Source organism: Lithobates pipiens, unplaced genomic scaffold (assembly GCF_037356315.1).
Source record: "Lithobates pipiens isolate NorthernLeopardFrog02 unplaced genomic scaffold, aLitPip1_a1.2 Scaffold_13, whole genome shotgun sequence".
Lineage (NCBI taxonomy): Eukaryota > Metazoa > Chordata > Amphibia > Anura > Ranidae > Lithobates > Lithobates pipiens.
The window spans coordinates 249,030,228-249,052,598 of NW_027507718.1; the positions used below are offsets into that span (position 1 = coordinate 249,030,228).

At 41.7% G+C, this 22,371-nt stretch overlaps 1 protein-coding gene across 4 annotated transcripts in view; it reads right to left on the bottom strand.

The window, feature by feature from the left end:
- Positions 1-22,371, bottom strand: part of FAM13A (family with sequence similarity 13 member A) — a 290,352-nt gene that overhangs the window by 224,396 nt on the left and 43,585 nt on the right. For all 4 annotated transcript variants that reach the window (XM_077476499.1, XM_077476498.1, XM_077476500.1 and 1 more), the window contains one exon: positions 12,521-12,701. In XM_077476499.1, the coding sequence (XP_077332625.1) occupies positions 12,521-12,701 (181 nt within the window). The remainder of the gene's footprint in view (positions 1-12,520; positions 12,702-22,371) is intronic.

Here is a 22,371-nt window from a genome sequence, read left to right on the forward strand (position 1 = left end):
CTTTATTATCCCGATTATAATTGAGATAATTAAATGTGGTTTTCTTTATATTATATTTTTTATTATTTTTGGATACTATTATCTATGTATCTAAATACTGTAACTGATCTGTTATTTAGTCATAATTTCTGTCATTTGTCTTGATAAAAATTTAAACTTTAAAACTATTGATTAAAAAGGACTTTATTGGTGTCAGCGTCCAAGTTGTTGGGTATCAACCCTGAGAACCCCTAGACGTGGAAGAACAAGCCAAGCGGAGGTAACTGGTAAGCCCTAGTCCTCTGCAATAGTTTACCTACTGTCTATACTGTCCCAGATTTTCATCCCCCATGCTGTGTCTATGTACACAACCTTTTATGTAGCAACCTGGGGTGGAGTAAGGCCTGATTCACACCTATGCATTTTTAGTGCTTTTTGCATTTTGCAGATTTGCACTACAGAACGTGTTCCATAGGAAACCATGTTAAATGGACTGCAGTGCAAAAAGCACTAAAAGTGCATAGGTGTAAATCAGGCCTAAAGGGGAATACTATAGAGTCACTTGAGTGACAGATCTGAGTATGCTCGGGCTATTGACACCACATCCAAGATGGCAGCCCCATCAGCAGTCCCGGGGGTTTGGAATATCTACATGTACATATACCTGATGGGAACATTGTTATGTAGAATGGCCTGGTGACGGGGTCTCTATAACATATACCGGTCATCACTATAATGTTTCTAAAAATGAATAGGAGGTTCAAATATAAGTATTTACATATTTCAGGGTAGAAACACTGGGTAGTCAATGACCACAATTTTGTAGTGAACAGCAAAATCTTTGAAAAAAAATAAACTATTTACTACTCCTGAAAAGCACAGTAGAGTCTTCTTAGATTACGGATTTTTCTTTTTTAGGGCAGTGGGCAATATTTTAGAGTCATTTATTCTAAACTACATGCAGCCGTTTCAAACTTTGGCCATCCATAGTGCAGTGGTCAGAAACCATTGCTATGAAGTAGATTTGGGACCCAACCAGCATGAATAACCATTAAAACGATAAATTCACCTGTAATGTCTGGCTCCAACACATTCTTCCTCCAGCTTGTACCTCTGTAAAGGCTAAATTGAAAATAACTGGCAGCAATTTAGGAGAAGACACCACCTATTAACTTTCTGTAACCCCACAGAATAAAACAAAATTCAAGGAGGTTTTTTTTTTTTATTTAAAGCTGAACTCTAGGCAAGCAGTGTACAGTCCTGAATTTGGGCTGGTATCAGCCTTTTGCAATGTCACCCTGGCTTGCACACTATGCATTAGCTCAATCTCACAGATACAGTTCGGAGTGCTACAACCCAAAACCATGTATTCTGCTGTTATTTCCCCAAGTATAATGGAATTTGAGTAAGCACATCACAAAACAAAACATTGAAGCAAAAAAATCATATGTATATAAAGGAATATACATATTCACAAAGCATACAGGGTACTCTTAGTCCATTGACATTTCTTCCGGCTTTCTAAGGCCGCGTACACACGGGCGGATTGTCTGCCCAACTAAGTTCGTCAGACAATCCGACAGACAGTCCGTCCAAACTTTTGAATGAACGGACTTGCCCACACACGGCACTTTTTGAGCGGACTAAGTCCGCCATACAATCCGCTCAACTTTTGAAATGAACGGACTCGCCCACACACGCGGAGGAAAGTCGGCTCATTTCGAGCGCGTCTCCAGGTAGGCGGGGCCCGCGAAGGAGACGTCGCTGGCCCCGCCGCCTGGAATGGACTTAAAGGGGAACCCCAACGCCGAAAAAAAAATCGGCGTGGGGGTGCCCCCCAAGTCCACAACAGACCCTTGTCCGAGCACGCTACCCGGCCGGACAGGAAAGGGGGGCGAGCGAGCGCCCCCCCCTCCTGAGCAGTAACAGGCCGCGTGCCCTCAACATGGGGGGTGCCTTGGGGAAGGGGGGGCCGCGCGGCCCCCCCACCCCAAAGCACTTTGTCCCCATGTTGATGAGGACAAGGGCCTCTTCCCGACAACCCTGGCCGTTGGTTGTCGGGGTCTTCTGTCGCCGCCGCCTTCCGTTCTTCTTCTTCTCCAGGAGATGTTGCCTCGACGATCTCTCCGGCCGGAATGCCAGGGCCGCGCTGCGTGGCCACTTATATAGTGACAATGGGGCGGTGTCACATGGTATATGTCACATGGGTTGGTCACATGGGTTGATGTCACATGGGGACTATGACATCGTAAGGGGCGGGGTCACCATGTGACACCAACCCATGTGACATATACCATGTGACACCGCCCCATTGTCACTATATAAGTGGCCGCGCAGCGCGGCTCTGGCATTCCGGCCGGAGAGATCGTCGAGGCAACATATCCTGGGGAAGAAGAAGAAGAAGAAGAAGAAGAAGAAGGGAAGGCGGCGGCGACAGCGACAGAAGACTGGGCCACCGCCTGTAAAAGAGCTAGAAGAAGGCGCGGTGGCCCGGCAGAAGAACCGAAGAGGGGGACAAGACCCCCGAAGTCGGGAGAAGAGGCCGGCGGCGGGGAGGAAGAAAGCCGGACTCCTCCGCTAGCAAAAGAGCTACAAGATGATAGCGGAGGAGTCCGGCGAGAAGACCCCCGAAGACGGAAGACCCCCGGAGCTGTGCAATAAAATATTTTAACCCTGTGTTGTGTTTTTTTTTTGTACTTTTTTTCACAGGTGAATGGGTAGGGGTACATTGTACCCCATACTCATTCACATAGGGTGGGGGGTCGGTATCCGGGGGCCCCCTTATTAAAGGGGGCTCCCGGATTCCGATAAGCCCCCCGCCCGCAGACCCCGACAACCAACGGCCAGGGTTGTCGGGAAGAGGCCCTTGTCCTCATCAACATGGGGACAAGGTGCTTTGGGGTGGGGGGGGCCGCACGGCCCCCCCTTCCCCAAGGCACCCCCCATGTTGAGGGCACGCGGCCTGGTACGGCTCAGGAGGGGGGGGGGCGCTCGCTCGCCCCCCTTTCCTGGCCGGCCGGGTAGCGTGCTCGGACAAGGGTCTGTTGTGGACTTGGGGGGACCCCCACGCCGATTTTTTTCGGCGTTGGGGTTCCCCTTTAAGTCCATACCAGGCGGCGGGGCCCGCGACGTCTCCGTCACGGGCCCCGCCTACCTGGATACCCGCTCGAAATGAGCAGACTTTTCTCCGTTCTCTCATTTCGTCTGCTCATTTCGAAAGTACAGCGGACTGGCATACACACGGGCGGACTGTCCGCTCAAACCAAGTTTGGACGGACCATCTTACGGAAATTCCGTAAGACTTTGTTCGTCAGACAGTCCGCTGAAAAAGTCCGCTGAAGCCCACACACGAGCGGACTGTCCGCTCAAATGTGTTTCGGCGGACTAAGTTGGGCAGACAGTCCGCCCGTGTGTACGCGGCCTAAGGCTTCATGTACACGGGACATTTTTACAACCTCTCCTGAACGATTTAACTTGACAGATAGTAACCCATGCGTTTGCATTTTAGAAGCGTTTCTAGAAAAAAATAAATGTTTTTTTAAATGGCCAAACACAAAAAACGCCTATAAACGAAACATGGGTTACCACGTTTGGCATCTGAAACATCGGAAACTTTGGCGTCTGAACCCATTTTTTTTTGCTTTGGAAGAAACGCTGTTAAAACGCAACTGCCTAAAAACACCAATAAACGAGACTGTAAATGGTCACATAGGATAACATTGAAGGAGTTCAGGGACAGTTGAAAAAAGCGTCCAACTACCTCTGAACGTGCGTTTAGCAGCGTCCTGTGTACATGTGGCCTAAAAAGGCCTCTAAACTCAACTGCCTAAAAACGACATTAAACTAACCTGAGTACTGAAAAAAGCAGCTAACTGCCTCCAAGTGTCCATTTACAAGCAGCAGCGTACATGAGGCCTAAGCCCCCATGTACATGGGACGCTGAGGCAAAGTCCTCTGAATTTTTTTGACACATTGAAACCGCCGTTTAAAACGCCCATTTAGCCGCATTTGCGGCTAAATGCAGTGTTTATTAAGATTACCTAATTTAAGACCCTCCCCAAGCTCAAAAAACATTGTTGGTTAACTATTTCAGCCATTTTGACCAGAGTGAGTAGCAGTGAGTAGCAGCAGCAAAGAGCAGTTGTCTACATGTATTTGCCTCGATTTCTGTGATTGTCCACTTGCCACCCATAAGTTGTGGACTGTCCACGTCACCTGCCACAAGTTGTGGATTTTCCACTTGCCACGTCACCTCCCACAAGCTGCTTGTTCAAATCTAACATATGGGTCAAATTCCAATTATACTTCTGATAACTGCAATGCTAGTGGTGTATTGGAATGGATCAAGGGCTCATTAGGGTATATAAATGGTTTATGAATCATTGCAAGCTATTTTTTTTTTTTATATTTTATATGTTTTTTCATCATTTTTGAGATTTTTAATGGCCAAAAAAATAGGGCACCTTTAAAACGCTTATAAACATAAAACGCGGCTAAACACCGGTACCACATTTAGCCGCGTTTGCCGTCTGAAACGTGGAAATCTTCGGTGTCTGAACCAATTTTTTTGCTTTCAAAGAAACACTTAAACGCAACTGCCTAAAAACAGCAATAAATGAGACTGTATGCATGGTCACATAGGATAACATTGAGTTCATGGTCAGTTTTAAAAAAGCGTCCAACTGCCTCTGAACGTACGTTTAGCAGCGTCCCGTGTACATGGGGCCTTACGGAAAGTGAAAAAAAAATTTGGACGCCGAGTTTAGAGGCATTTCACGTGCTAAATGCATCTAAAACGGCAACTCGCGTTTAGATGCGTTTCGTTTACAGGCGTTTTTCATTTTTGGCTATTAATGTTGACTATGTAACTTTGCAGTCCAAAGCATCAGATATCTGTGATAAATTCAATTCATTGTACATAACGGCAGTGATCCAGGAAGTGCTAAGCACAACCTGAGATTTAACTATTTGCAACCCAGCAGATTTATATTTTTTTTCCTTAAGATCTCTTTTAATGTAGGCATACTGTAAAATGTAACCTAATCCCTAAACCAAACCTTTGACCTACAGCAAGGCAAAATAAAAAAATATATTTAATACATCTCTGCAATACATACATCCCCAGGTTTTATCCCATTAAAAACCCTACAAGTACAGAAAAGTACCTGGTGATCTGTCAGAAGTGCACTCACCTCCTCAAAGTCTTGTTGTGGGCCAACAATACACCACATTTTTGTGGACTGAGGGGGTATCAGCCCTGCTCAGTGTCCAACTACTTAAAGCAGAGTTCCACCCAAAAATTGAACTTCTGCTTTAAGGGAAGGTAACCCCCTGACATGCCACATTTGGCATGTCACTTTTTTGGGGGGGAGCGGAAACCCTCTTTTTAGAGGATTTCAGCTCCCACTTCCTCCCGGGGCACCGGAAGCAAGTTCACCTCTCCCCCCTCCCTCTCGGCAATCATCTGGGACATGTCACAGGTCCCAGATGATTGCCTGGCCAGTCACAGCTCGGCTCACGCATGCTTCGTTCCCCCGCATCGCTGGACCCTGGGACAGGTAAGTGTACGATTATTAAAAGTCAGCACTGCAGTATTTGTAGCTTTTTTTTAGTTGGATCTCCGCTTTAAAACTCCTACTCTTAGCCCTTGTACACACGGTCGGACATTCCGATAGACAATGTCTGATAGGACAGTGTGTGGGCTCCATCGGACTGTTTCCGTCTGGGCTATAAAATTTTCCAACAACATGATCCGATCGGACTTTGGCCGATCATGTGTAGAGAATTCCGATTGGACAAAGTGCCACGCATGCTCAGATCAAATTCCTAGACCAAAGCTATTGGCTACTAGCCTGAACGTAGTCCTGTCCTAATGAAATAACGTCATCACGTTACGAACGTTCAGATTTTCTGACAACTTTGTCCGACTGTGTGTATGCAACAGTTTCGGCCAAAATCCGACGGATTTTGTTGTCGGAATGTCTGACCGTGTGTACAAGGGCTAAGGCCAGCCATAGACGGACAAATTTATTTTGCTCGATTCCCCCATCAAAACAGACAATGTCAACAGGGAAATCCCTTCTACAGAGCCATTGCGATCTCCAAGTGGGGAGGGGGTGTTGCTAGTAGCTATAACAGCTGCTAGCAAAAGTCACATGCAAAATCCAGCAGGCTCAATTGATCAACTAGGGTACATTTAGCCTGCCCATACATGGTTTGAATTGTGGCTGGTTCAGCAGATTTATACAGTCTATGGCTGGCTTTATAAAGTTTTTTGCACTTACTAGATATAACAAAATGCTTTCAGTTATATTAAACAGACCAAAAGGGAGCAAATAAGAAAAGTTCCTTATCGAGGTTGCAACATGATGCAGAGTGCTACCCTTTCTCTCTGTGGGAAATCAGTGATCTCTTTTGCTCTCTGCTGAATAGAGCCAGAGCTCACCAATCAGTGGGGTACATAAGCATTGCTAATTGCAGAGCTTTAGGTCTGACTCAGTAGGGTGCAGGTCAAATCTCTGCAATCAGACCACTTCTTCCCCACTGTAAGTCACATTTGTTTTGATCCTCTTAGAACATACTGTAGTTAGCGGACCTAAACGGAGGGTTTGATTTGGTTTTAAACTTAATCTAGGGGTAGGCAACCTCAGCACACCAGCTATGGTGAAACCAGGGGCTTATGTACAGAGGTCACAATTGCAACCTGGCCCCCTGTACACTTGGATTGGAGGGGGGCATATAGAGGAACTGATCCCCCTCTCTGCAGGAAGAAGGAGGGGATTGGTTCCTCTACATGCCGCCCACTGTCACTCCTATCCACCTCCTGCTGTGTTTGGGCTCCTGTGTCCTCCCCTGGTCCCCCTCATCCCCCGCAGTGCTGCACGATTACCCCCTTTACTCTCCTGCAGGCTGATGACGGGGATCTGTCAGGATGAAGAGCAGGGAAGGGGCCAGTAAATATGACATTTACTGGCCCCTTCCCTGTATTAATGAATAGAGTCAGTGATCTGTAGCAACTTACTGACTGTTCTTTAATAACTGATGCATAGCAAAATGTTTACTATGCTTCAGTTTATGACTATACGGGAAGCTCTGTAGAGTTTTTCCTATCCATTCATTCTGGGGCATAAAAAAAAAAAAAAAAAAAAACACACAACATTTTCTAAGAAAGATTAAAAATATGGAATGGAAAAAAACAAACAAAAAAAAAAACAAATAAACACACCACACTGACTGTGGCGGAACTACCAAGGTTCCAAAAGTCGCACTTGCGACCGGCCCTGGTGTTCTGCCACTGCCTTCTTTCATTAGGGTGAAACTACAAAACTCATCATCCCTCTGCCTATGGGGGGGTATGCCTGCGGCTGTCGGAGTCCAGCAATCTCTGATGTGATGTGAATTTCCACAACAACTTGACCCCTAACATAAACCATTAAAATTAACCTAACTGCGAACCCTTGTTATAATGATGAAATATTATTACACCCATATAGCAGAGAAAGGTTTCCATGCCAATATCATGTCAGTCAGAATTTCCAGTGAGAAGCTTTTGGTGCCAGTGTCTATTGATCCATGAATATCACTGGATGTTTGCGTCACAGTAATAGCAGACTTGTAACATACTTAGAAATATTGCTACTGGGTGCAGAGGCTCCCTAGACAAAGGGTGCAATGAGTCATGCGCATTGACGGAACAGTAAATAACCTGATCATTAGTGTATAGAAAACTTGATTATGTGACACTGATAACAAGTGAGTTTCTGTTTAGCCATATCAATCACGTGAACACATCAGTTGTAACATCCGTACTAAAAGACTGCCACGTACACCAGTAGGACATGACATATATAACTAGCTACACACACTTGATTTATGAAAAAATTAAAAGCTTGGGAAAAAAAAAAGGGAGCCATTATGAGAGAAAATACACACAGGACTGAAAAAAAAATAAAAAATAAAAATAAAAACACAAGACATGAGAAAAATTCATAAATCAATACTAAGTCCACAGAACAAAGATAAATTGTGAAATACAGGCCAGTCATAGTTTAATTGTATTTGCCATGCTAGTAGGTATAGTGAGTGAGTAAAACCAAAGTACAATAATCTGTATACTTATTTACATAGTGGTTTCCTTTATAGATAACAACACTGCACTCAAATATGATTTGGTATGTAACCACTTCAGCCCCAGAATGATTTACCCCCTTCCTGACCAAGCCCATTTTTGCGATACGGCACTGCGTCACTTTAACTGACAATTGCGCGGTCGTGGGACGTTGTACCCAAACAAAATGGTCTTTTCCCCCACAAATAGAGCTTTCTTTTGGTGGTATTTGATCACCTCTACTGTTTTAAATTTTTGCACTATGAACAAAAAAAGAAAATTTTTAAAAAACATTTTTTGAATATATATAATTTTTTTTAAATAGAATAAATATCCCCCCAAAAAATATTAAAAAAAATAAATAAATAAAAAATTCTTCTTCAGTTTAGGCCAATATGTATTCTTTTTTTTTGGCAAAAAAAAAAATAACAAAAAAGAATAAGTGTATATCGATTGGTTTGCGCAAAAGTTATCGCGTCTACAAAAGAGGGGATAGATTTATGGCATTTTTTTTATTTATTTTTTTAGTAATGGCGGTGATGTGATTTTTTATCATGACTGCAATATTGCGGCATCTCCCCGTTCTGCCTCTTTGATCCACGATCGGTGGATATAGAATCTGCAGGAACCGTAGGATCGCTCCACGGCACGCGCTCGCTAGCCACCGATGACAGAATAATGTACAGGTACGTGGTTTTGCGCACCCGGGCCATTCTACTGAAGTAAAGCAGTTAAATGAACAGTGGAGCAGTGCTACACAACCACCCAAACCATAATCTCTTGTCTCATCAGCCGGGAAATTTGTAACCCACACAGAGTTTCCCCCTATGAGAAATTGCATTTAGCACAATTACAAAAGCCCTAGCACATTTGTAATGTGTGGACACCACTCGTGGATAGTGGTGCTCACCGACCATTAATATGTAATGATAGATGCTATAGCTGCATGGGCTTATATACCAAATTAACTCAGTTGAAGCTAACAAATTGTCTATACCCTGAGACGTTATGGTACTAGTATTAAAATTATGTCTATATCTATGCGTTATTGAATGATGTATTTGTGTACTGTACACCTCTCCTTTCTCAATAAAATAAGACTGAACTGAATTAACCAGGACCAAGCCTGCCTGATAAATGTCGGTCCCCTGATACAAATTTTGTGCACGAGCTTGTCACTCAGCAAATCCCTATAGTTGCTGAAATATTAAAGCGATTGTAAGTTTTTTTTTTTTTTTAACAAACATATCATATTTACCTCCACTGTGCAGCTCGTTTTGCACAGAGTGGCCTCCACCCCCATCTTCTGGCGGTTCTCGGGGGCTCCTCCCCACATCAGATAACCCCTAGGAGAAGCGCTCTCTCAAGGGGGTTACCTTTCGAGCGTGCTCCCGAGTCCATCATTCGGCATCCATAGCCGCGAATGCATGACTTGGCCCCGTGTCATGGCTGCTATCCAATCAGGACACGAGACACCAGCCGGAGTTGTTGTGCTCGTTCCCATCGTGAAAATGTCGGGGCTCAGGGGCGCTGCTGCATTAATGTTTTTCACCTTAATGCATAGAATGTATTAAGGTGAAAAACAGAGAGGGTTTACAACCCCTTTAAGTCGTCTGTAATTCTCTGTTCCCTAGTTTATTCTATTATCGCCCTTAGTCTATCAGATTGAAATTATCCATGCCCTTAAACTCTTTAAGAAAATATCATGAAATATGCAAAGTTAAAATAACTTAAAAGTACAACTAAAGAATCCTGTATGACTGTTCTGCCCCAAATTGAATCTCATTTTGATGATTTGTATTGAACTGCAGGAGGTTATTATCCACTTAGGATCTCACACCTGTTCACCCCCCGAATTGACCAGAACAATTTTCAAATTTCTGCTATGCTGTGATTAATCAGAGCTGAATCGCTGTGTACTCTGTGAGGGGGGAACCCAGCAGAAGGACCGGACGTACTAGACACGTCCTGCGCACAATGATAATATTTTTTAGGGGCGTCTAGCATGCCCAGCGTTCGCAACTGGTTATTGTTCATTAGTATGCTGACATCTAGTGAAAGTTTCTGGCTACTACAACTTGTTTACTATGAGCTGTTGGCATCTTCCACTGTCGTCCTGTTTAGTGATGGTTCGTTTAGTCCTAGCTAAACCCTCACCATTTATTCCAAGTACCTGCAGTCAGTGTTTGTTATTGGCAAAGACCGGGCTCAGGATAATTGTTTTATTACACTTCAAAAGGTCTTGAAAAACATCCCTGGTATGGCAATTGTCTGAAGTCATATTGTGTTGAATTCAACTTCTTTGCCTTATTGAAAAAGTTAAAGCTACCTGTGGATTGTACCAAGTCTGCAGGTGACCATACTGCCCAGACAGACTGGGTCTAAAACGGGTATGTCAATGCATAAAGCTGCATTTGAAACATAACATTGACAATGAACTTGTTCCAAACCCAGTTATTACAAGTCTCAAAGAAAAAAAGAAAAAAAAGAAAAAAAAAACCCACACACACCAACACATTTCCTTTAGCTTCAGTGACTAAAGCCAAATACTCCTTCATTTATGTCTCACATGATCTCCCTTCCAGGCACTACAGTTGACAGTGGAAGGGTTTCTAGCAATAGAGGCAGGGCTTTCAAGTAAGGATGAGCTCCGGCGTGTTCGCACAGCCCATGTGCATAGCCCGCCAGGAAGTCAGCACTGCAGAGCGCTAATCACAGGCAGTGAGACATTGTCCCGATGCGCAGCTGCAGAGATCGGGCAATGTCTCACTGCCTTTGATTAGCGCAGAGCAGTGCCGACTTCCTGGCGGGCTCTGCATGTGGGCTGTGCGAATACACCGGAGCACATCCTTACTGTCAAGCCATAAAGCAAAGGGCACACTAGGTATGGCCAGGTGCTGATTGAGAGGCTACAGGCTTGTGAATTGTCAGTGATAATGCAGATAGCCATTCCCCTGCAACATATTCTGAATGTTATCCAGTTAATAAGTAAGATACTGTATAGTGAATGCTCAGCTGCCCGCATACCTCAATACAGCAATGTGTGCAACACATTATGCATTCCAAGGTTGGTCATTATACTGGGCAACGGCAAAATGTTAAATACTGTATTTCTGAGTGGCTATTCGCTGTTATGGTGGCCATTTCTACATACATCCACTAATGGTTTTCATCCCAAATAATCGGCATTACAGTTTTTTAAAAGGCCAAAGTTATTAATCTGTTGATATGCACCCTTGCTACTACAGGTATCTGCCTATGCAATTTTACAAATGCAGACTGAATGAGATATCTTGAGTTTGTAGATGTTCACTATGAATAAATAAAAGTTCATCCTGTCGGGAGCATGCCCAGTAACTGAACTTAGTTGTATGTAGAGTTTAGCCTTATGCATTCAACATTAAGGTTACCATTTGTCTCCATTTCCTAGGTACAGTCCTGAAACGAGAGGCCTGTTCCTGGAAAACTATGTCCCTGGGGGTGTACTCAGCTGCATTAATTGAAGGTCAAATAATAAAAAGCCAATCCTCCTTAGCATTTTTTTTTCTTCTACATGCTCCAATATCCAGAAACCTTACAGGATGAAGCAGAGCTTGACAATTGGCATTGTTACCTGTCACATGGTGTGGAAGTGGCTTCTGAGCTCAGAGCCGTGACGTTGGATGAATGAAGGCTTTTTGTGGGAGTCTCACTGTGTGGGCCCTGCTTACATGGGGCAGCCAATGCCTTAACTGCCAATACTGGGACTAGAATACTAGGGGAGGAGCCATACTAACATTGTGTAACACACTCACCTGCACTGACACACTATACAAACTTTTTAACCCATGCACCGTGCGTTACTACTGACCTCTGAACCCTGGGTTACTACTCTGACCTCTCAACTACTGACACCTGAACTCTGCATTACTTACTACTGATCTCTGCCTTACTTACCTTAACTGAACTCTTACCTACGCCTGTGTTTTTGCAGTGAAATTTGTAATGTAATTATTTTTATAGATTTCTTTAAACCTTAAATTGATATTTAAAAAGGGACCCTACATGCTTATCGCTTTAAAAAAAATAAATAAAAAAAAAGTGCTGCATCCTAGTCATCTTGTACAGCTTCAATGAATGGAGGAGGTGGTACCAGAAGATTGGTGGTGGATGAGAAGAGATCAGAGGATGAAAGAATTAAAGATTTCAACTAAATCTGCAACAGCTCAAGGAACCCATTGCATTGGGCAAACTCATTGGGGCGTCTCCAGATTTCAATTAGAAAATCTGGTAACTTTATTTAGCCACATACCAATATACAGTAAATGTCAACCTGAGCATACTATACTATATTTACCACCTACCTGTTCTGTTTATATACTGTAAAATTTAACACATCAAAAGTTGTCAAAGACTTTGTGAAAAAAACAAGACAAAAAAAAAAAAAATACATACTGGAAACAGTTTGGTCCGAACACAGTAGCCAGGTTGTAGATATTCATTTTATTTTCGGCATGTCGCTCCACTACTTGAGTCAGAAAGTGGCAGAGGTACTTCAGCAGGCTATAATGAGTATCTGGCAATTCATGGATCAGCTCCTTTAGTCGATTTTCTCTTTGTGTATCACTTCCCGTCTCTGAAGAAAACAAATACACCATTGTCACACTGAAAAATGTGCCTGCCAGTATCTTGAATACACACTCTTCACTAGAATAAGCCCAATCAAGAGGGTGCAAGAGTCATTTTTCATTTACAATTAGGCATCTTAGTCACAAACATACAAAGATAATAGCTTCAAACTCAAAATGCAGGCTTGAACCCAACTTTGCATTTTACATTTGTTTATTCAAAAAAGGTTTGAATAAGATGCTATGTCCAAAAAAAGGAATTTGTGTGCAAGCAGTGTCCTCCTGCCGGTATGTCTTACTCATACTTCTGCTAGTCATAGACATAAGACAACGGGCTGAAGAAATTAGAGATTTAAAAGCTAAAACATTTGTTCTATGCAAAAAAAAAAAATGACTGCTAAACTAGGATTGTTCACCTTTGGTTACATGAACAATCTTATCATATATGTCTTTTTTTTACCATGAGGATAAACAGTTGCACACATTATGCATACCTCCAAACTTTCTTATATAAGACAAAGGAACACAAAAATTATGTAGGTAAATGGACTCACCCCCTACTACACCTCCCAGTTATATGGACCACACCAGATTTTGATCAGCCTTATCGGTGGAGGGGTGTTAACTCCTCCAACTACCTCATTTGTGTGGATGGAGACATTTTTAGAAAAAAATAAATAAAAATTATATAGAGATATATATATATTTTTTTTTTTTTTATGTTGCCTTCTGCCCACTAGCTGAACAAACAAACTAAAAGTATATGGCCAGCTTAATTGAGCCCTGTTCTATAGTTCAATGCTGCCAATCAGACTTAAGCCATTGTTCTCCCCGCTGATTACAGAAGCAATAGGATCTTTTTTTTTTTTTACTATGGGCACAAACATATTAAATAATTTAGGATTATAAAAAGAAAAAAAAAAAAAAAAAAAAAGTTTCAAGTTCACAGGGTGAGCTGGCAAAAACTGTTCATTAAACCATCAATGAAATAAATAAATCGAAAGCAAAAACTTTTTAATTTTCAATAAAGCAGGGAAGGGTTCAAACGTTTGTTACCCCAACACTTCATATTCTTGATATGTACCTGCTGTACCATGTAGCTGTATGAGAAAAGTATCCTGTTCTCTTTGTATTGCTTTGTGTGAAATCCCTGGTGTTCCTGCTAGTTCCCTTGCGTTCTCTATTAACATCTGACCACACCAAGCACGAGAGCAGACCACGGTCAGTTCTCTAGCCATGCTGGGAACTCGGTGTACTCGCCTCCAATGATCAGACTTGACACACCCCCACTGCACAGCCAGTCACTGGGAAGCTCAGTGTCCTGCTGCTGTTTCTCCTTCCCCAGCTATTATGCAGCTAAGAATAGAGGAAAGGTGATCACTTTAAACAAAAAAAAAAAAGGGGGGGGAGATTAAAATAGAAATGAAAGGCAAAACATTTTTGTATAAAAATAAAAACATTATAAACTGAATGGGTTGTTTTACAAGGTGATAGTTTACAATCACTTTAAAACCACGGTTCATTTTTTTGTCATCTTTGTGTCATTAGGGAGACCTCCCTTTACTTTCCATCCTGTAGACTCAACAGGAAAGAAGAGGATATCTTTTTGAAGTGAGGAAGATCCCCTCTTAGGCAGCTGTCACGGGAACAATTGTCACCAATGAATAATTTCCCAACTATTCCTATTCTGGTGGCAACTCAAAATTTTAGATTTACCCTCACTTTCATTCCTGATGACATTAATGATCAGTACAGTTAGTGTAAATCGCCCTTACTTTCCTAGAGTTCAGCTTCAAAGCCCAACTCCCAAAACATTTAAAATTATCCCTTGCATCTAAACTTTGCTTACAGTGGAAGGTTTAGATCAGGGGCAGGCAGCCTCTGTCCTCCAGCTGTGGTGAAACTACAAGTCCCATGAGGCATTGCAAGAGCCTGACAATCACAGGCATGACTCCTAGAGGCAGAGGCATGATGGGATTTGTAGTTTGAGGTTGCCTACCACTGGTTTAGATGCTAATTTTTTCTAGGGGGAGAGGAGAAACGTTTACTTATCTGATCCTCCACAGATGGTGCTCCTCCATGCTCTAGCATCAACACATCCAATGCAGGGCTTTAGTCTGGAGGACGCCAGGATCCTAGACTTTGGGGTAAAGGGGAGAAGGGCTAGAAGAGGCTGTGGCTAGAGGAGAAGAGTGGCTAGGCTGTGGTCCGTCTAGTTGTTAGAGGAGGAGAGGGGGGTGAGGGGGAGAGGGAGAAATGGATATGGCTACTTTATGTGTAGGGGTCACCTTCCAGTATATTAAAGTGAATCTTTTTATTGCAATGAGTTTATATGCCGCTTCTGTTACTGTAGTTAGCCCTGTCCCTTCTAGTCTCGGATTCTATTGCTAGTTTTAGATTAGGGCTGATAACCAGCATAAGCTGGATCGTAATTTTAAAAGGTCCATTTGCATGAAAGATTAGAAATGATTAGGGAGGGACTAAAGCACACAGCTCAGATAAACCGATTCCGAGCTCCAGTGCCACACCAGGCATTAAGTAGGCAATATAATGGTTCCAACACCTGTCAAACAACCCCTGAAAAGCGATCCATTACAGATGACTCTTGAGAGAGCCATCACAAATGTAACCAGGCCCTCAGCAAGCAGCTATGTCCATGTATCCAGAAAACCTCAGACTCCTCTTTATGTCTTATCTTTTCCCTTCTTTCCTCCCTCTCTCTTTTTTTGGTTTTATACCCAACTTCTATCTTGCCCTTACCCCCTTAAGGTTTTTATTCCCAGAAGAAGAAAAAAAAATTTATTGTCCCAATTACGGTTTCTTTTTCGGTCTAAATGGTTGAATCTTGACTGTAGCCAAGTGCCACAATGTTATAATCTTGTTTCTTTTGTCAGATATTACCATTGGGATGTACATAGTTACTGCTACAATGTTAGAAACTTACACCTTGTACATATTATTGGATGAATAATGTTTTTTTTTTTGTTTTTTTTTTTGCATGCTACTCTATCGAAAAAAGAAGAGTTTACAAGTTACGAAATTCAAAAGTGATGCAATGTGTTGTAGTGTATTTGTATTGTATTTTCGGACAACTGTACTTATTAAAACAAAAATCGTACAAGAAATTTTTTTTTAAATTCTAGCTCCATCTTATAATTTCACATGAATTGTACTGAGCGGCTCTCGAAAGCTGTGTACCAACGATCAGATTATCGTGCAATCACTTTGAAAGTGGCATTTTTAGTACGATTTTCTGATTGTGTGTATGAGCCATTAGTGAGAGACTAAAGCCTCGTACATATGAGAAAACCAGACAAAAAAAAAAAAAAAAAACTCCGCTTTAGACGTGATCGTATGATAATCAGATGGTTAGTACAGAGCTGTTGCCCGAAATTATACAAAGGGACAAACACAAAAATGTACAATGTTCATTTAACTGCTTGCCGACCGCCTCGCGCCGATATATGATCGGCAGAAGGGCTCATACAGGCAAACTAATGTACCTGTACGTTTCCCCTTTAACCACTTGCTTACTGGGCACTTAAACCCCCCTTCTGCCCAGACCAATTTTCAGCGCCGACGCACTTTGAATGACAATTGCAGGGTACAACAACAACGGGCATACAATAACTGTACCCAAAATTAAATTTTTATCATTTTTTTCCCACAAATAAAGCTTTCTTTTGGTGGTATTTAATCATAGCTGGGGTTTTTATTTTTTGCTAAACAAAAAAAGATGGAAAATTTTGAAAAAAAAATAAATAATGTTTAATAGTTTGTTATAAAATTTTGCAAACAGGTAATTCTTCCTCTTCATTGATATGCGCTGATGAGGCGGCACTGGTGGGCACTGATAGGCACAGATAAGGTGGCACTGATAAGATGGCACTTATTGGCACGGATGGGCACCACTGATAGATGGCACTGATAGGCGACACCAATATGCAGCACTGTTCTTAAGGCACCGATTGTGGGCACTGACACGTGGCGCTGGTGTGCACTGAGAGCTGGCGGCAGCTCACAGTGATCGGAACTGATGTCCCTCTCACTGCCGCCAGTGATGGGCTTTTTTTTTTCTTGAGAAGAAAAAATTGCCGATTACTGGCTGTGTTGGTATCACATGATCAGCTGTCATTGGCTGACAGCTGATCACATGGTAAGGGGTCGGGACCATCCCCTTACGCCGATCTGCGAGCCAGCAAGTCTCATAGACTTACTGATCACAGGAGCGCGGCGCACGCTCTAATGAAGTCATCCCGGCAATGCAGGTCCACGCTGTGGCCGTCATTCGGCTATAGCGTGGATCTCTAGTGGTTAAGAGACGGCCAGCGGGCGCACCCACGGCAAGCTCCGCGAGACGGGCCGCAGGTCCCGCGGACTTGATCGCCGGGGGGGGATACCCGCGATCACCTCACGGGGAGGAAGAACGGGGAGATGCTAATGTAAACAAGCATCTCTCCGTTCTGCCTAGAGACATTGTCACTGATCTCTACTTCCTGTGATCGGGAGCAGAGATCAGTGACATGTGACACATGCAGCCACGCCCCCTCAGTTAGAAACACACCCCAGGGCACACTTAACCCCTACACTGCCACCTAGTGGTTAACCCCTTCACTGCCAGTGTCATTTACACAGAAATCAGTGCATTTGTAGAGCATTGATTGCTGTATAAATGACAATAGTCCCAAAAATATGTAAAAAATGTCCAATGTGTCCACCATAATGTCGCAGTCATGGTAAAATAAAAAAACAAACAAAAATTTATAAAATAAATAAAAAATGCCATAAACGATCCCATATTTTGTAAATGCTATAACTTTTGCGCAAACCAAACCCTTATTGCAATTTTTTTTACCAAAATATGTAGAAGAATGCGTATCAGCCTAAACTGCGCAAAAAAAGTGTTTTTTTTATATATATATTTTTGGGGGATATTTATTATAGCAAAATGTAAAAAATATTGCGTTTTTTTTAAAAATTGATGCTCTTTTTTGTTTATAGCGCAAAAAATTAAAACCACAGGGGTGATCAAATACCAAAAGAAAGCTGTATTTGTGGGGAAAAAATGGCGTCAATTTTGTTTGGGAGCCACGACGCACGGCCGCGCAATTTTTAGTTAAAGCGGCGCAGTGCCGAATTCGTAATCTGTAAATTCTTCCGGGGCTGAAGTGATTAATCAGTACAGTTTTCATCCGGAAATACAATACAAAATACTTTACATGACTTCCAAATTGGAAGGACGATCATTCGTCCGATAATCTCATTGTGTGTACTAAGCTTTAGTATTGTATTTGTGTAAACATATCACTTGAGTGAGTCCTTTGCCTGTCTTGGCTCTGCACTGTAAACAGTTTTGATATTACACAATGGCTGTATACAGGCTTTGAACTTGAGATTATATGTATATATAAAAAAAAAATGTATAAAGCTGCTAAAAAGAAGAATAATGAACTAAAAACCAGTGAAGTGGCCTTTAAATGTGGAGGATAAACAGACCGCTCATTTTCAAAAGCTGGTAAACAAAGCAGTTATTATACAGAAGGTCAGAGTGTGTAATAAGGGATTATGTACCCTATTGTATCATGTACAATACCCTAATAAGCATGCATTTTATTGCATATTCTAATTTTACAACTTTAATAACGTGGCGAGTCTGAATGTGAAAAAAAAATAAAATAAAAGATAAGTGGTCTCAAATGAATGAATCAAAAATGGTCGACCGTTTAAACATACTTATAGAACTAGATTGAATTGTGAAATGCCTAAAGCCCCATACAGACTATCAAATTTTCTGCTGATTTTTTCTTTCAGATTTACAAAACCATATAATATGAGGTCAAACCTTAGGAGTTTCAATTTATATGCAATCAGACAGGCCCTTCCACTTCATGCTTTTGGTAAATCCGAAGACAAAAATCAGCAGGAAATCTGATGCGTATGGGGCTTAAAACAAATAAGACAACCTATCCATTAATGTAGGAGGCCTCTCGTAAGAAAATAATCTCTTGAAAGACACATACAAAAAAGTGCAATATTTTGTCGCCCTCTACTGGAGGTTTCTTAAAAACACACTACTTCCTACTTTTTACCATCTAAAGATGCATTCGATCTTGGGAAAAATGGCTAGAATGACCTTATGTTTTAATACGATATTCCTGTTTTCCCCAGATCAACAAGAGATATTTTAGTAAAGCAAACCTAAAGCCTAATTACAACAGCTACATACACTATATTACCAAAAGTATTGGGACGATCTGCCTTTGCACGCACATGAATTTTAATGGCATCCCAGTCTAAAGCCTCGTACGCACGATCGGATTTTCGGCAGGGAATTGTGTGATGACAGACTGTTGGCTTAAAATCCGACCATTAGTACGCTCCTTCAGACAATTGTTGTCCAACTTTCCGCCAAACAAATGTTGGATGGCAGGCTAGTAAATTTTCGGCAGACAACGGTCTGTTGTCAGATTTGCATATCGTCTGTACACAAGTCCATCACGCAAAAGTCCAAAGTACAAACAAGTATGCTCGGAATCAGTGCTCAAAACACAACATTAGCTGAAGGTACCCAAAGGGTGGTGCTCAAGAGCTGAAATTCCACGTAGTACATAACTACGTTAGTGTTTGTTGCCCAACAATTGTGTACCATTTGTATGCAAGACAAGTTCCTGACACTCTCCCTTCAGACAAAAGTCTGACGCTCTGTTGGCCAACAATTCGATCCTGTGTATGAGGCTTTAGTCTGAAGGGTTCAATATTGAGTTTGCCTTCTGGGAAGGCTGTCCACAAGGTTTAGGAGTGTCTATGGGAATGTTTGAGCATTCGTCAAGAAGCGCATTTGTGAGGTCAGGCACTGATGTTGGAGGAGAAGACCTGGCTCGAAGTCTCTGCTCTAATTCATCCCAAAGGTGTTCTATTGAGTTGAGGTCAGGACTCTGTCCAGGCCATTTAAGTTCTTCCACCCTAAACTCAGACGTAGCGACTTCGAGCCAGGCCTTCTTGTCCAATATCAGTGCCTGACCTCACAAAGGTGCTTCTGGAAGAATGGTCAAACATTCCCATAGACACTCCTAAACCTTGTGGACAGCCTTCCCAGAAGAGTGGAAGCTGTTATAGCTGCAAAGGGAGGGCCAACTCAATATTGGACCCTACAGACGAAGACCGTGATGCCATTAAAGTTCATGTGCGTGTAAAGGCAGGCATGCCAACACTTTTGGTAATATAGTGTATCTGATCTTTAATGTGGTGGAATATTTAAAGTTTATTGTTAATATGTTTGTGTGTGTACCATAGGCATGTGCAGTGGGTATGCCTTGGCACACCTTAATCACCCCCATGTGGTGTAAATTCCCCCTGTTGCCCAGGCCCAAGTCATTTGGTAAAGATTACTCACTGTGTTTATTTATAACTGAAGCCTAGTAAATTGTGTTTACTAGGCTGCAGTTTGTGAATGAACACGAAGACACTCAGTACAGAGCATTTCCAATTCTTTCACTTTCCAGTGCAGCTGACACTGCAGAGAAAGCGGCTCGGGAATCTCTGTCCTCAACCCCTTTCTTTGTTGCAAAAGTGAGATATCAGGGTTCTGTTTAGTGGGGCTCCTAAAAAAAAAAAAATTGTAAAAATAAAAAATTATATAATATATATATATATATATATATATATATATATATATATATATATATATATATATATATATATATATATATATATATATATATATATATATATATATATATATATATATATATCCACTACCTGGACACCAATTCCTTGCTTTAATACATTTTAAAATGTTTGAGATATATCAAAAATAGACACACGCACATACATAGTGCCTTGAAAAAGTATTCACACCCCTTGCAATTTTCCACATATTGTCATGTTACAACCAAAAACATAAATTTATTTTATTGGAATTTTATGTGCTAGACCAAACACAAAAGTGGCACATAATTGTGAAGTGGAAGGAAAACGATTTAAGATATTTGTAAAAAAAAATTTGACAAAAGTGTGGTGTGCATTTGTATTCAGCCGCCTTTACTCTGATAACCCTAACTAAAAATCGAATGGAACCAATTGTCTTCAGAAGTCACCCAATTAGTAAATAGAGTCCACCTGTGTGTAATTTAATCTCAGTATAAATACAGTTGTTCTGTAAAGCTCTCAGAGGTTTGTTAGAGAACCTTAGTGAACAAATAGCATCATGAAGGCCAAGGGACACACTAGACAGGCCAGGGATAAAGTTGGAGAAGTTTAAAGCAGGGTTAGGTTATAAAAAAATATCCCAAGCTTTGAACATCTCACAGAGCACTGTTCAAATCACCATAAAAAATTGAGAGTAAGGCACAACTGCAAACCTACCAAGACATGGCCATCCACCTAAACTGACAGGCCGGCAAGGAAAGCATTAATCAGAGAAGCAGCCAAGAGGCCCATGGTAACTCTGGAGGAGCTACAGCGATCCACAGCTCAGGTGGGAGAATCTGCCAACAGGACAACTATTAATTGTGCATTTCACAAATCTGGCCTTTTACAGAAGCGTGGCAAGAAGAAAACCATTGTTGAAGTAAAGCCATAGAAAGTTCTGTTTGCATTTTGTGAGAAGCCATGTGGAGGACACAGCAAACGTGGAAGAAGGTGCTCTGGTCAGATGAAACCCATAAAAAAAAAAAAAATTGAACCTTTTGGCCTAAAAGCAAAAACGCTATGTATAGCAGAAAAGTAACACTGCACATCACCCTGAACACAACATCTCCACCGTGAAACATGGTGGTGGCAGCATCATGTTGTGGGGATGCTTTTCTTCAGCAGAGACAGGGAAGCTGATCAGGGTTGATGGGAAGATGGATGGAGCCAAATACAGGGCGTAGACATGGTCAGAATTTCCGACAGAAAAAGTCTGATTGAAGCTTTTCATCATATATTCTGACCGTATGTACGCCCCATCAGACTTTTTCGGTCAAAAATTCAGACGGACTTAGAGAACATGTTCTATATTTTTCCATCGGAAAAACCTTCAGAGTTTATTCCGACGGGAAAACTGGATCTGTGTACAGGGCATTAGATTCTGCAAAAGTCTTGAGACTGGGTCAGAGGTTCACCTTCCAGCAGGACAACAACCCTAAAAACATACAGTCAGAGCTACAATAGAATGGTTTAGATCAAAACATATTCATGTGTTAGAATGGCCCAGTCAAAGTCCAGACCTAAATCCAATTGATAATCTGTGGCAAGACTTGAAAATTGCTGTTCACAGACACTCTCCATCCAATCTGACAGAGCTTAAGCTATTTTACAAAGAAGAATGGGCAAAAATGTCACTTTTTTTTTCGTTTGTTTACACACAAATATTGAAAACCAGTTATCATTTTCCTTCCACTTTACAGTTATGTGCCACTTTGTGTTGGTCTATCACATAAAATCCCTAGAAAATACATTTACAGTTGTAACATGCCAAAATGTGAAAAATTTAAAGGCACTGTATACATACACACTGTATCTCACAAAAGTGAGTACACCCATCACATTTTTGTAAATATTTTTATTAAGTCTTTTCATGTGACAACACTGAAGAAATTACACTTTGCTGCAATGTAAAATAGTAAGTAAACAGCTTGTATAAAAGTGTAAATTTGTTGTCCCCTCAAAATAACTCAACACACAGCCATTAATGTC